Source organism: Peromyscus californicus, unplaced genomic scaffold (assembly GCF_007827085.1).
Source record: "Peromyscus californicus insignis strain IS unplaced genomic scaffold, ASM782708v3 Scaffold_2__1_contigs__length_46816999, whole genome shotgun sequence".
NCBI lineage: Eukaryota > Metazoa > Chordata > Mammalia > Rodentia > Cricetidae > Peromyscus > Peromyscus californicus.
Genome location: NW_026294540.1, coordinates 31,357,865 through 31,370,947, shown reverse-complemented (window position 1 = coordinate 31,370,947; position 13,083 = coordinate 31,357,865). Strand labels below are relative to the sequence as shown.

Sequence of the window (13,083 nt, the reverse complement as noted above, 5' to 3'; positions counted from 1 at the left end):
AGCGAGTCAGTGAGATCCCCTGTCTCTGCTTCCCCATCACTGGGTTTACAAGCGTGCACTAGTAGTCCTGTCTGGTTCTTTTTAATTGGGGTTCTAGGATTGAACTCAGACCTTCATGCTTTTACAGCAAGCACTTTACTGACTAGGCCCTCTCCCAGCCCCTATTGCTATCCTTCTTAATGTCTACATAATATTCCTTGATGAACTATACCATGGTTCATTTTCTTTTCTCCTCCTTTTTACCACTTAAATTTTTTTCTAATTTATGCTACTATAAATAGCAATGCAATTAACATCTCTATTTCTTCAGCTGGATTCAAACGTTTCATGAATTAACAGCAACTGAATAGGCCTTCTGTGTCATTGCTTTTTGGACAGAAATGGAATGTCCTGGTTTCCGAACAAGGAACAATCTAAATTTAGGTGTCTTGACAGAGCTGTGTGACAAGTCGAATGGCAATGACAGAGTCCCAGCAGCGCTACAGAAAAAGTCTATTTAGTTTGTTTGCCCTCGTTGTGGGACAGATAAGTCTCACGTTGCTTCATTTTAAAGTGACTCTCAAGACTGGGAAATTTACCCTTGAAGGGATTTTTTTTTTTAAGTAATTTATTTTATTTTTATTTCTCTCTCTCTCTCTCTCTCTCTCTCTCTCTCTCTCTCTCTCTCTGTGTGTGTGTGTGTGTGTGTGTGTGTGTGTGTGTGTGTGTGTAGGGGTGCATGCATGCCATGACACATGAGTAGAGGTCAGAGGAAATCCTCAAGGGTCAGTCCTGGCCTTCTGCCTTGTTTGAGACTGGGGTCTTGTTGCACTTTGCACACCAGGCTACCTGGCCCGTGTGTTTTCAGGAACTCTCTTGTCCTCACCCTCCATCTTGCCTCAGACTCACTGAGATTCCAGGTATGTACTGCCATGTTGAACTTTTTGTGAGTTCTGAGGATTCGAACTCGAGTACTCAAGCTTGCTTGCTTGGCAGGTACTTCACCCACTGAGCCATCTTCCTAGCCTCAGAACTTTTTCTTAATAGCACCATTTGGGGGTTTGTTCTTTTATGCAGATTTCATTGCACATGGCCAAGCTCAAGATCACTCACCAATGTGTCCTGCTCATGGTACTTAAATCCCAGTAATGCAGCTGCCCCTCTGGATCCCTGGGGCTTTAATTCCATGGCTATGTAGGTCCTCACATAAATGGCATGGTGCTGGCGTACAGCCCATTCATATCTTCTTGCACACTTTCAGTTATCTTTAGATTCCTTAGAATGACTAACACAAGGTCAAGTCTGTGTAAATAGCTGCTGCTAAATGCCATTGTTTAGGGAATAACAAGAAAAATAACAAAAAGATAGTGGGTTCAGATAGCATTTATTTGTGTGTGTGTGTGTGTGTGTGTGTGTGTGTGTGTGTGTGTGAGAGAGAGAGAGAGAGAGAGAGAGAGAGAGAGAGAGAGAGAGAGAGCATGAGTGTGTGTATATGCAGTAGATATGGAGGCCAGAAGATAGCTGTGCTATCCCTTGGGGACCATCCAGCTCTTTTCTTTCTTTCTTTCTTCCTTCCTTCCTTCCTTCATCTCTTCTTCTTCCTGCCTCCCAAGTGCTGGGTTTAAAAGCATGCCCCACCACACTAGCCTTAACTTATTTTTAAAAGTACATTTTTGAAACTTACAAAATACATTCATACACATGCACACATGCATGTGCTTAAACACACACACACACACACACACACACACACACACACACACACACACACACACACACACACACACTACATGCACACATTGGCTCACATATTTGTGGTAAATCTAGTAACTAAGAAGAGACCAAGCTACTACCATAAGCTAGAGACCCTTGAGGGTTGCTGGGTGACAGACATCATCTAGGTGTACCAGAGGCCTCTCTGATCCCACTCTCACTAGTGTCCCGGCCCTCCTGGCCTTCTGAGTGGTGGCCCAACATCTTAGCCCCTGAAAGTCCCCCACGTGCAACTCTGTCCAAGCTTCAACTAAATAAAACTCAGGCTTCTACTGCCACCTTGTGGTCACTTCTTATCACTTGCTCGGCCTCACTTTTCGTCACATGCCCTCAAAAACACAATGACCTCACAAGCTTAGCATTAAATTAGGCCGCACACATGCCATATGCATGGTGTCTTAGCCACATTTTAGCATTGTGTTATGTCATTCACATGATTACCTAGTAACTCCAGAACTCTCTTCATCTGGTAAAAACTTGAAACTTCATACCCATGAGCTACCCACCCCTACTTAGCCCCTGGTACCCACCGTTCTGTCTTGAGGAACTTGACAACTCAAGGGGCCTCATCGAGGTGAACCAACACAGGATTTGCCTTCCGGGGTTGACTTATTTCATTCAAAATATCCCCAAAGATCATCCAGGTAACATCATGTGGCAGAGTATGTCCTTCTTACAGCTAAGTAGTAAACCAGAACAGACAGAATGATAAGAGAGATGGAGACAGATCATGGACAGACAGATGAAAGATAATAGATACATAGATGGATTATATAGATGGATGACAGATGCATAGATAGATAGGTAGACAGACATATAGATTATAGACTATATAGATAATAGATAGATGATTGATTATAGATAAATAGATGAAAATGGATAAATAGGTAATAGATTGACAGGTGATAGAGATATAGATAGTAGACGGATAGAAAATAGATGACAAATAGATACATAGAGAGATGATAGATTAGAGGCAGATAGAGATAGATAGATGATAGATAGATAGATAGATAGATAGATAGATAGATAGATAGAGGATAGATATATAGGTAGGCAGACAGACAGACAGACAGAGCCCACATTCTTATATCCACTCATCTGTAAGTGGCCCCTCAGGTTGCTTCTGCCTTTGAGCTCCCGCCTCCTGCATCCACAGTGCAGGAAAGCAAAGAGAGGATGAGAGAGGCCAGACAGCGCTGCAGGAGCTGAGCCTGTTCCCCCCTTTCCCAACGAAACGTGAACCCCACCACATCCTTTCCCTTCACGGCTTTCTTCCAATAAATAAAGTTGTCTGAATCCTTCTCTATCTCAAATCAGGTTAGGACGTATCCAATGCTTTTGACAAGCTTGTGGGCCGTTCTGAGGATCACACAAGATTACAGGGCAACAAGCACTCGAGTCTGAAAAGTGGCATCCACGACCAGGATTATCAATAATCTCCCACTGATCTCTTAATATAGAAAAAAAAATACATTCACCTCCTCCCAAGGGGTTTTCTTCATGGAGAATCCTGAGACTAGACTCTCCTCTGCTACCTCCTTCTCTGTCAAATTTGAACCTCTAGCTTGGGAATCTCCTGGCCCTCAGAACTGACTGACAGTTGAACCTCAGCGTAAACCAGAACTCGTGTGTCGGTTCTGGATCAAGTGTAGATGTTTGCTTTGCTTGGTTCAAACAATTTCAAATTTCTTTTTATCTCACTGTCAATATACAGAAATAGGGACAGTTACTTTTTATTTGTATATGTTCATACATGAGTGCACATATGTGCGTGTGGGCATGTAGAGGTCAGAGGACAACCTCAAGTGTTTCTCCTCCAGCACCTTCCACCAAGAAGGCCAGTAAGCTCCCAGTAATCCCCCTGTCTCTACCTCTCATCTCTCCATCTTAGAATTAAAAGCACACATTAGCATATTAGCACACTCAATTGTTTGCTTCGCTGGCTTTTTGTTTGGTTGTTTGGTTGGTTGGTTGGTTGGTTGAGGGTTTTTTTTTTCCTTTTTTTTTTCAGTTTTGGGTCTCAGAAGATAACTTATGGGTTAAGAGCACTGACTGCTTATCCAGAGGACTTGGTTTCACTTTCTATCATCCACATGGCAGCTCACAACCATCTGTGATTCCAGTCCCAAGGGATCCAATGCCTCTTCTGGTCTTTATAGAAACTGCATGTACAGACATACACACAGGCAAAACACCCATACATGTAAAACAAAAAATAAAAAGTTAAATATAAACCTTTTTATGTATGAATTAGTGCCATGCATACTACCACTCAATCTGTCCTCTCCATTTTATATAGACCAGAATCCCATGCCTGGGGAATGATGCCTCCCACAGTGGGCAGGTCCTCCCACAGTGGGCAGGCCCTCCCACATCAGTTATCATAATTAAGACACTCCACCACAGATATTCCCAGAGGCCCAGCTCCCAGGTGATTCTGTAATGTCTACAATCAAACTAACCATGGCTGGCACAAGTACTGTGGCACTTCTGCTGAAGTGTCCATGTTCTTAGAAGACCCCAGCTTCATGACAACATCAGTGAGCCTTGCCCCATGTCCTGGATTTCAGTCTCCAATGTCAGTTACTTATGGTCAACTTCAGCCTAGAAACAAAATATTGAATGAATGTTTAGAAAGAGGGATTTAACTTAGAACTGAAGGATGGGAAAGTATGGACAACATGACCAATCACATCAGTTAACTAAAGGAGAAACATTCTGTGGTCCTCTTGATTGTCCAGGGAAATCTCTGGGTTCAACACTCTTACTTTTCTTTGGCTTTGTTGCTTTGTTTTGTGGTGTTGGGGATTAAATCCAGGTCTCACACAGGCTTGCACTTTACCACGGAACCAGGGCTTTGAAGAAGCCTATTTGTTCCTTTGCTGTATTTCTCTCTTCCAATATTCATATTGAATGAGTGTTTTATTTTGAGAGATCTGAGATCTCTTTGGGAGTTACCAAGCCTGACCCAGGATGGACTTCAGGGCAAACAGCTTTTGGAGCTAGACAGTACAATTTACAATTAAAAAGAAAAAAAGCTGCCCATCATAGTTCACACCTAGAATCCAGCACCCAGGAGGGTAAAGTGAGAGGATTGCAATGATTCAGGACAGGTTGGGCTGTGTAGTGAGTTCCAGGCCAGTCTGGGCCACGGGGCCACCCTATCTCAAAACAGAAATTGTAAGAAATGATAGCCAAGTTTTGTCTTCAAAACCATCTTAGGGGTCTCTTAAAACAAATGGCCATGAGGAAAGAAAGAACCAGTAATCTTCAGAGGATGGTGGCTGGAGCCCAGGAGGCCCCAGAAGAGGCTGGGGGGCGTGGATATGGAAGAAGAGGGGGGAGGTGCAAGGAGGTAGAATAAGGGGAAAGAAACCAAGAGAGGGAGGGCCTGAAGGAGGGGAGGGGGAGCGAGGAACAGTGGGGGGGAAGAACAGTAGGAAGCTGGCTTTGAAGCACCTTGTCACACTAAGAATACTAAGAAATAATTGAACGCTTGTGAACCGCACAGGAGACGGGTGGGTGGTGGTGCCTGGCAATGGGGTGATAATAATAATATGTGTAGCATTTTTGATGCACAGACTGCAGCATTTCTATGGAAGTTTTCGATTTATAATCTGAAAAACACTATGCAGAGTCGGAGGTGTAGGTAAAGCCTTGCCTGGAATTGCAAACACAGATGACAGACAGGCTTGCCCAAGGTCACCGTTCTTGAATTATGGAGAGGAGACGTGTGGATTTGATTTTTGATAAAGATTTGGAGAACTTTGACGCAGAGTCTCAGGGCTGAGAGCTGGGATCTGCAGCCTGAATTCTCTGCCCTGTGTTTGACAGTAAATTAAAGCTGAAAGAGACGGAACCACCTTGCTGGGGACCTGTGCAGTATTCTAATTTCTAAAATAAGTGAAAAGAAGACACATGTCAAGAGCAAAATGGAGCAACCGCAGAACACCCTGTTAGCTCCATCCACCGTGATCAGCTGTGTCGAGCAAAGCTGAAACACACACGAACAAGTGTGGAAATGTAAGGCAGGAGGTTAGCTCCAAGAGGGACTGACCAACAGACCTTCCAAGTTAGGGAATAAAAAACACTAAGTGGGCCAGCTTGGGACCCTTGAAAAGATTTGATGATGACAGTGGTGGTTGACTGCTGATCAGGAAATAAAGGTAACAGGAGGAGGATGGAGAGAGGGTCTGGTGGGTAAAAGAGTTTGCTCTACCTGAGTAAGCTCAAAGTAAGTTCAAATCCCCAGAGCCCATGTAAAAGCTGAGCATGGCTACACTCGCCTGTATCCCTCATACTGGGTTATCCTCTAGTCTCTGTACACACACACACACACACACACACACACACACACACACACACACAGCCACACATGCACACATATGTACACACACATCCACACATACAAGTAAAGAGATCCCTATTTCCACTTCCCGTTTCCTGTCCATTTTGTGGTGAGCACCTTCTCCTGCAGAGGCTCCTTCTGCAATGATGTTCTGCCCAAACACATGGGGCCTAACAGCTATGAACCTCAGTCTGGGAGGTATCAGCTGCTACCCTGGAGGCTCCTGCCAGCAGCCATACACACAGTTAAGAATAATAAAAATGAATCTTTTTAGAGAGAAAGAAAGAAAAGACATGAGAACATGAGTTTGGGAGGGAGATCAGGGATCAGGGAGTTGTGGGGGAAAGTGAGAGGTGAATATAATTGACGTACATGTATCCTTGTAGGGGTGCTGAGGCAAAAACAGCTGAAGCAAAGAGTTTATCTAGTCCATCATGGAGGGGAAGCGACAGCTGTAGCTCCATGGTAGGAGGAGTGCTCAGGAGAACTCCTGGCCTCCTCTATCTTGGTGGAATAGAAAGTAGAGAGAATATAGGAAGTGGGAGCAGATGATAAAACCTCAAGGCCTTCCCCCACTAGAACATTTCCTCTGGCAAAGCCACACCTCCTAATGAGGGAAGGGAGAGGAGGGGAGGGAAGGGAGAAGAAAAATCTCTAAAAGCTGTAGTGGGTAGCTGTTCCAGCTTTGACCTGGAAGTACTATACCTAGTGAGGCTTCTGGTAACTGCCATGCCTACCTATGACCTGCCCCTGGGGCATGACCGAGACAGGAGCCCTTAAGACCCGAGATCAGGATGTGCTGGGTTTCTTGGTTCCTCCTGATCCTGGATGCTGGATGGCAGACCAAGTCAGAGTTCTCCAGAGAACCCCATTGGACTGCACCTCACCTCTCCTGGATCCTGTAACCAACCGCTTTACTGGCTGTAAGTTACCCCCAAAATAACCCCCCTTTTTAACTACGTGGAGTTGCCTCGTTAAATCCCCACATTATCTGGCACCCAACATGGGGCAAACTCCAACCATCTGGGTGACCTCCTCTGTGGCTGCTGTGGCATGCTTTCCACACTTCCCATGCTTCCCTGTCTCTTCCCTGTCTCTTTTCCACCCAATACTGCTCCTTCCATTCCTTCCTCCTCCCCAGCTCATGGGCACATGTACCCACCTGTTGAATTTCATATAGCTGACCACTCATGGCATGGGCACCAGGGAGCACCTCCGCAGCAAGTCTGGTTGTATTCCCACTGCAAGGGAGCAGGTGAGTCCAGTCTCAGGTCCCCCAGCAAGCTTAGCCTCCAGACTGGTGAAAGCCACCATGAGTAAGCCCCCCCATGCCAGCTCCTGCCCAAGCTCCTGCCCTAGCCTACACCTTACACCATCTCACCATCTCTCTCAGAAGCTGCTCAAAGTCTTCCTGGTTAAAATAAATGCTGCCACTGCCCCCTGGCCAGCTCCCCAAGAGTTCCTGAGGGTGCTGACCCCACAGGTGCAGAGGAACTGAGAGGGGCTCGGAACCTCAGCTGCCAGCTGTCATCCTTGCCACCTGGAGCTCTCCACACCCTGAGCTCAGGCCACTCAACCCCACACACTGACCTCTTGACTGAGGGAAGAGTGCTGAAGGGCCAAGCAGATCATGAAAGCCAAGCTGGGCCCTGAAGCTCCAGGGACATACAGGAAGATCTGCGGCTGCCTTACTGCTACCACCCACAGCTCCTCCACACATGCATACAGGACGCTCCACTCCTGCCTGCAGCTGCTGCCAGCCAAAGCCTTCAGCAAGACCTGCGTTAGCACTACACCAGTGACACCTGCTGGCTATCCACTACACACTGTTGCAACAGATCTCGGTTGCAAAGATTCAATGCTACATTTGCTATATATGGCTTCAGCCTTCCTCTCTGTCCTTCTGGCCCTATTCATTCAGCCCATCTCAAATTCTGTTTTATCTGAGATAGGGTTCCAATTCCTAGAAGTTGGGCATCTACCTCTTGAAGAGGCCAAGTCGGATGCTATGATTTTGGTGTAATTATAGTCACATCTGCACCTGTGTCTACCAGGTCCTCCAGAACAATGCCATTAATTGGAATTCTAAGCTTTGGTCTTTGTTCATTTATGGAAGTCTGCCAAACTATTTGTTTTATTGTGTTCTTTGGAACTTTTGATTCATTTATCAGAGATATTCTATCATCCAGTGCAGTATCACTCTTTACATTAGACACTGGGTTATTTAATTGTCCTGGAAAGGAATTTCCTCCACAGTGGCTGGAAATGTTTGGACTACATTCAATTTGGGGACCTACAAGAGGCCCCTTGAGGTGTTTCTCAATGGTAAAGGGTTGCCTCATATGTCTATTATCGATCTGCACTCATTAGTCCAATGTTGGCCTTTGCTGCATCTTCTACATAATCCAGAAGGTTGGAGTGTTCTGTTTGGGTTATTTCTAGACGGAGTGTTACTTCCAGGAGAACCCCATGTACAGTTTTTCTTATATGACCTGGTATACCACATTTAAAGCATTTGGTACCATGGGGCCTTCTTCCACCTCTGAGAATTGCCTCTTCTATTCAAGCCTCATTACTATAGTTAAGAGACTCAACACCATTTGTATACTGAATCCATTCTTCCAAAGGAACTGATCTGACCTTCAATGGCATAAGTATTCTTTTGCATTCTGTATTAGCATTGTTGAATGCCAAGAACTCAGTTAATACTTGTCTTAATCCTTTATCTGACACAGCTTTCGTTATAGCTGTGGAGGTAGACCAAGCAGAACTGTGCTACACCTTTCCCAGATCCTGTAATCTATCCCTTCACTTGTGAGTTAACCCACAAAATAAACCTCCCTTTTAACTATGTGGAGTTGCCTTAATAATTTCATCAATATCTGGCACTCACATGGGGCAAATTCCAAAGGCCTGGGTGGCTCCCACCCTCAGCTTCCTCCCCGGCTGGCAGGCACTTGAAGTTGCAGGGTACCGCCTGCAGAGCTTTGTAAAACCAGGAAAAACCTACATGGCTCCATTCCTGAAAAGGAGCTAATCCAGCCTCAGTTCCGCCGCAAGTTTAGCCCCCAGACCAGCAAAACCGCTGTGAGTGAGGCATTCCCCCTCCTCCCTGAGTGCCGGCTCCCCGCCCTAGTCCGAGGCTTCCACAATTTCACCTAGTTAAAATAGACTCTGCACTGTCCCCAGTGGCACCCTACTTAGACACAGAGAGGGCTTGGAGCCATGCCTACTGGCAGATCTCCTGTCTGTAGAGGCAGAGAGGGACTTAGAGCAGCCTGGAACTCTCCACTCCCTGAAGCTCCAGGAAGTCACCAGAAAAACTCCCTACTGCCTGTGCTCACTCTGCCACCAACCAAAGCATTCAACAGGACCTGCTTTGGAGCTATACCAATGCCTCCTGCTGGGTGACAAGTGCTGCTACACCCCCAAAAACTTCGGAAAGGTAAGATAGGCAAACCAGCATTTTATTTCAAGTAAAAGTACTTGATAATTTTACACCTTAAAACTGACTAACAAATTTTGAGTAATTCTTCTAATATGGCCGACAACATTACCTCACGAGAATTTAAAAACCTTTTTGCCTGTATGATGAATGACATTTTCCTGGAAATATATGACCTTCCTAAGGCATATCTGGCCTGTACCATTTTAGCATTCATCATAATAATTCACACAGAGTTCCAACACTGGTTTAATAATAAGAACAAAGATGAGTCATTATTGGGACTAATACAAGCTTTAAAAGATAGCAATGAGAGGCGATACTGAGGCCAGCACTGCGCTCCAGCCCCCTTTTCCCTCCATGGTTTCTTTCCACTCCCACAAGTAACTTGGCTCCCAGGGCTCCGCTCACCCACACACCAGCACGCCCTCGGGACCACACCACCTCCGCCAGCCGCCTCCGCCCCTGCCGCGGAAAGTTAAGTTTGAAGAGGGGGGACGAGAGGAACACGGACATGAAGAAGAGGATCCACCTGGAGCTGAGGAACTGGACCCCGGCAGCAGTTCGAGAACTTGTCTTGGACAATTGCAAAGCAAATGATGGAAAAATTGAGGGGTTAACAGATGAGTTTGTTAACCTAGAGTTCCTCAGTTTAATAAGTGTAGGCTTGTTTTCAGTGTCAGATCTCCCCAAGCTACCGAAATTGAAAAAGCTTGAGCTCAGCGATAATAGGATCTTTGGAAGTCTGGACAGACTAGCAGAAGAACTGCCAAGCCTCACACATCTGAACCTGAGTGGAAATAAGCTGAAAGACATCAGCACCTTGGAACCTTTGAAAAAGTTGGATTGTCTGAAAAGCCTGGATCTGTTTCGCTGTGAGGTCACTAACCTGAATGATTACCGAGAGAGTGTCTTCAAGCTCCTGCCCCAGCTGTCCTATCTCGATGTCTATGACCAAGAGGACCAGGAAGCCCCTGACTCAGACGTGGAGGTGGATGGTGTAGAGGAAGCTCCTGACTCAGATGCAGAGGTGGATGGTGTGTACAAAGAAGAGGATGAAGAAGGAGAAGAGGAAGATGAGGATGGTGAAGAAGAGGAGGAGGAGGAAGAGGAGGATGAAGATGAAGACGAAGAAGTAGAAGGCGAAGAGGATGAAGATGAAGTCAGTGGGGAGGAAGAAGAATTTGCACATGATGGAGAAGTTGATGAAGATGAAGACGATGAGGATGAAGAGGAGGAAGAAAGTGGGAAAGGTGAAAAGAGGAAGAGAGAGACAGATGATGAAGGAGAAGATGATTAAGACCCAAAACAATCTGTAGGAAACAGAACTGTTGAGTACTGGTTGGACTGCTCATGGATTTGGTAGCTGTTTTAAAAAGGTAGCTGTGATACAAGCCCCAAGACACCCCCACCCAAAGAGCCAAGGAATAGTTCCCGAGACATTCTGCCTTCCTCCGTTTAGCCCCTTGGTAATCCACCACCAAGCCTGGGGACTTCACCCCAACAAAATTGTAAACATTGTTAGGTTTTCGTGTAAGACTCTTGCTGTATCGTGACAGCTGTGATTGGTGAGTTGACCGTCCTGCTGCCAGTTACACTGTGATTGTAACAACATTTTTACTTTCTGTACAACAAGGAAAAGCTTTGTAAATAAAATCTTAACATTTTGGAAAAAAATATAGCAATGAAAGCTTACATAAAAAAGATTCTTTCTCTGGAATCTGCTAACCAGGATTTACAAGCTTTAAAAAAAATAGCAATGAAGGCTTACATAAAAAGATTCTTTCTATGGAATCTGCTAACCAGGATTTACAAAACAGGCTTGTACCCAAAATTGATTTTATTGATAATAAATATGAATATTTAATGGACAGAACACTAATTCTCCAGAGTGAAGTTGTGGCTACTCAGACATTATATAAGGAAGAAAGATTATCAGTAATTGACAAGATAAGGTCCACAGAATCATGTGTTTCAGAAGAACATAAAAACTTCCATGATTCCATGAGAAATCTGGAATCCCTTGCAAGAGATTCACTCCCTAGAACAGACCCTAGGTGCTTATTTGCAAGCCCTGGAAGAAACTCTCAGTAAACATGACAAGAGACCTAATAAGCAGAAGGGCAAGACCATACATCTCCAAATAGCTCTCATACAATGGCTTATCCTGTTATCACCCATGAGAAGCCAGCAGATGATGCACACCATGAGCCATATATGACATATACATTATAACCAATTTCAACAAGGGACTTAAAAAATATAAAAGAAGCAATAGTTACGTATGGGATACACTCCACATACCTAAGACAGATGTTAAATTCGTGGTCTACCTCACATAGAATCATTCCAGATGACTGGCATCAGTTAATTTTAGCTGTTCTAGAATATAGCCAGCAGTTACAGTGGAAAAGCTGGTTGAGAGAAGAAGCAAGAAATTTAGAACAACAAGGTAAACTCAGAGGTTTTGAGATCTCCCAAGATCAAATACTTGGTGAGGGATGTTTCACTAACAGGAATGTACAAGCCACTTATGATGAGCATACAATATCCCTTATGCCATACAGCAGCTCTAAATGCTTGGGAAAAAAATTCCAGAACCTGGAAAACCAACTGAGGTATACACAAAGATATTTCAGGGATGGCACAAACTCTTCACTGATTTTTTATAAAGGCTGAACACAGCTATAACAAAAGCTGTGTCAGATAAAGAATTAAGAAAAGTACTAACTGAGTCCTTAGCATTCAACAATGCTAATGCAGAATGCAAAAGAATACTTACATCGTTAAAGGTCATATCAGCTCCTTTGGAAGAATGGATTCAGTATACTAATGGTGTTGAGTCTCTTAACTATAGTAATGAGGCTTGGATAAGAGAGACAAATCCCAGAGGTAAAAGAAGGCCCCGGGGTACCAACTGTTTCAAATGTGGTACACCAGGTCATATAAGTAAAAACTGTACATGGGTTACTCCTAGAATACTCCTTCTAGGAATAGCCTAAACAGGAGACCCCAACCTCCTAGATTATGTAGAAGATGTGGCAAAGGCCAATATTGGACCAGTGAGTGCAGATCAAAAATAGATATACGAGGCAATCCTTTACTGGTGGGAAATGCCTCAGGGGGCCTCTTGCAGGCCCCCAAATCAAACATGGTACAAACATTTCCAGCCACTGTGGAAGAAATTCCTCTCCAGGACAACTGAATAAACCAATGCCTAATGTAAAAACCAATACTGCAATGGATGATAAAACAGCTCTGATAGATGAATCACAATTTTCATAGAACACAATAAAACAAATATTTTGGCAGACTTCCATAAATGAACAAAGACAAAAGGTTAGAATTCAAATTAATGGCCTGGTTCTGAAGGGCCTGGTACACACAGGTGAGGATATGACTATAATTACATCAAAATCATGGCATCTGACTTGGCCTCTTCAAGAGGTAGATGCCCAACTTCTAGGGATTGGAACCCTATCTCAGATAGGGTTTGAGATGGGTTGAATGCATAGGGCCAGAAGGACAGAGAGGA

The 13,083-nt window shown here is 44.6% G+C and overlaps 1 protein-coding gene across 1 annotated transcript; it reads left to right on the top strand.

Moving 5' to 3' along the window:
• The first annotated feature begins 10,007 nt into the window (after positions 1 to 10,007).
• On the top strand, positions 10,008 to 11,126 carry LOC128120633 (acidic leucine-rich nuclear phosphoprotein 32 family member B-like). Its single transcript, XM_052754789.1, has one exon. It carries the CDS (start codon positions 10,063 to 10,065, stop codon positions 10,846 to 10,848), a length of 786 nt encoding a protein of 261 aa, XP_052610749.1. The 5' UTR covers positions 10,008 to 10,062; the 3' UTR covers positions 10,849 to 11,126.
• Positions 11,127 to 13,083: the final 1,957 nt, after the last annotated feature.

Bases quoted from the DNA above. Each gene is read 5' to 3' on its own strand.
- LOC128120633 (XM_052754789.1), top strand. From the start codon at position 10,063: ATGAAGAAGAGGATCCACCTGGAGCTGAGGAACTGGACCCCGGCAGCA.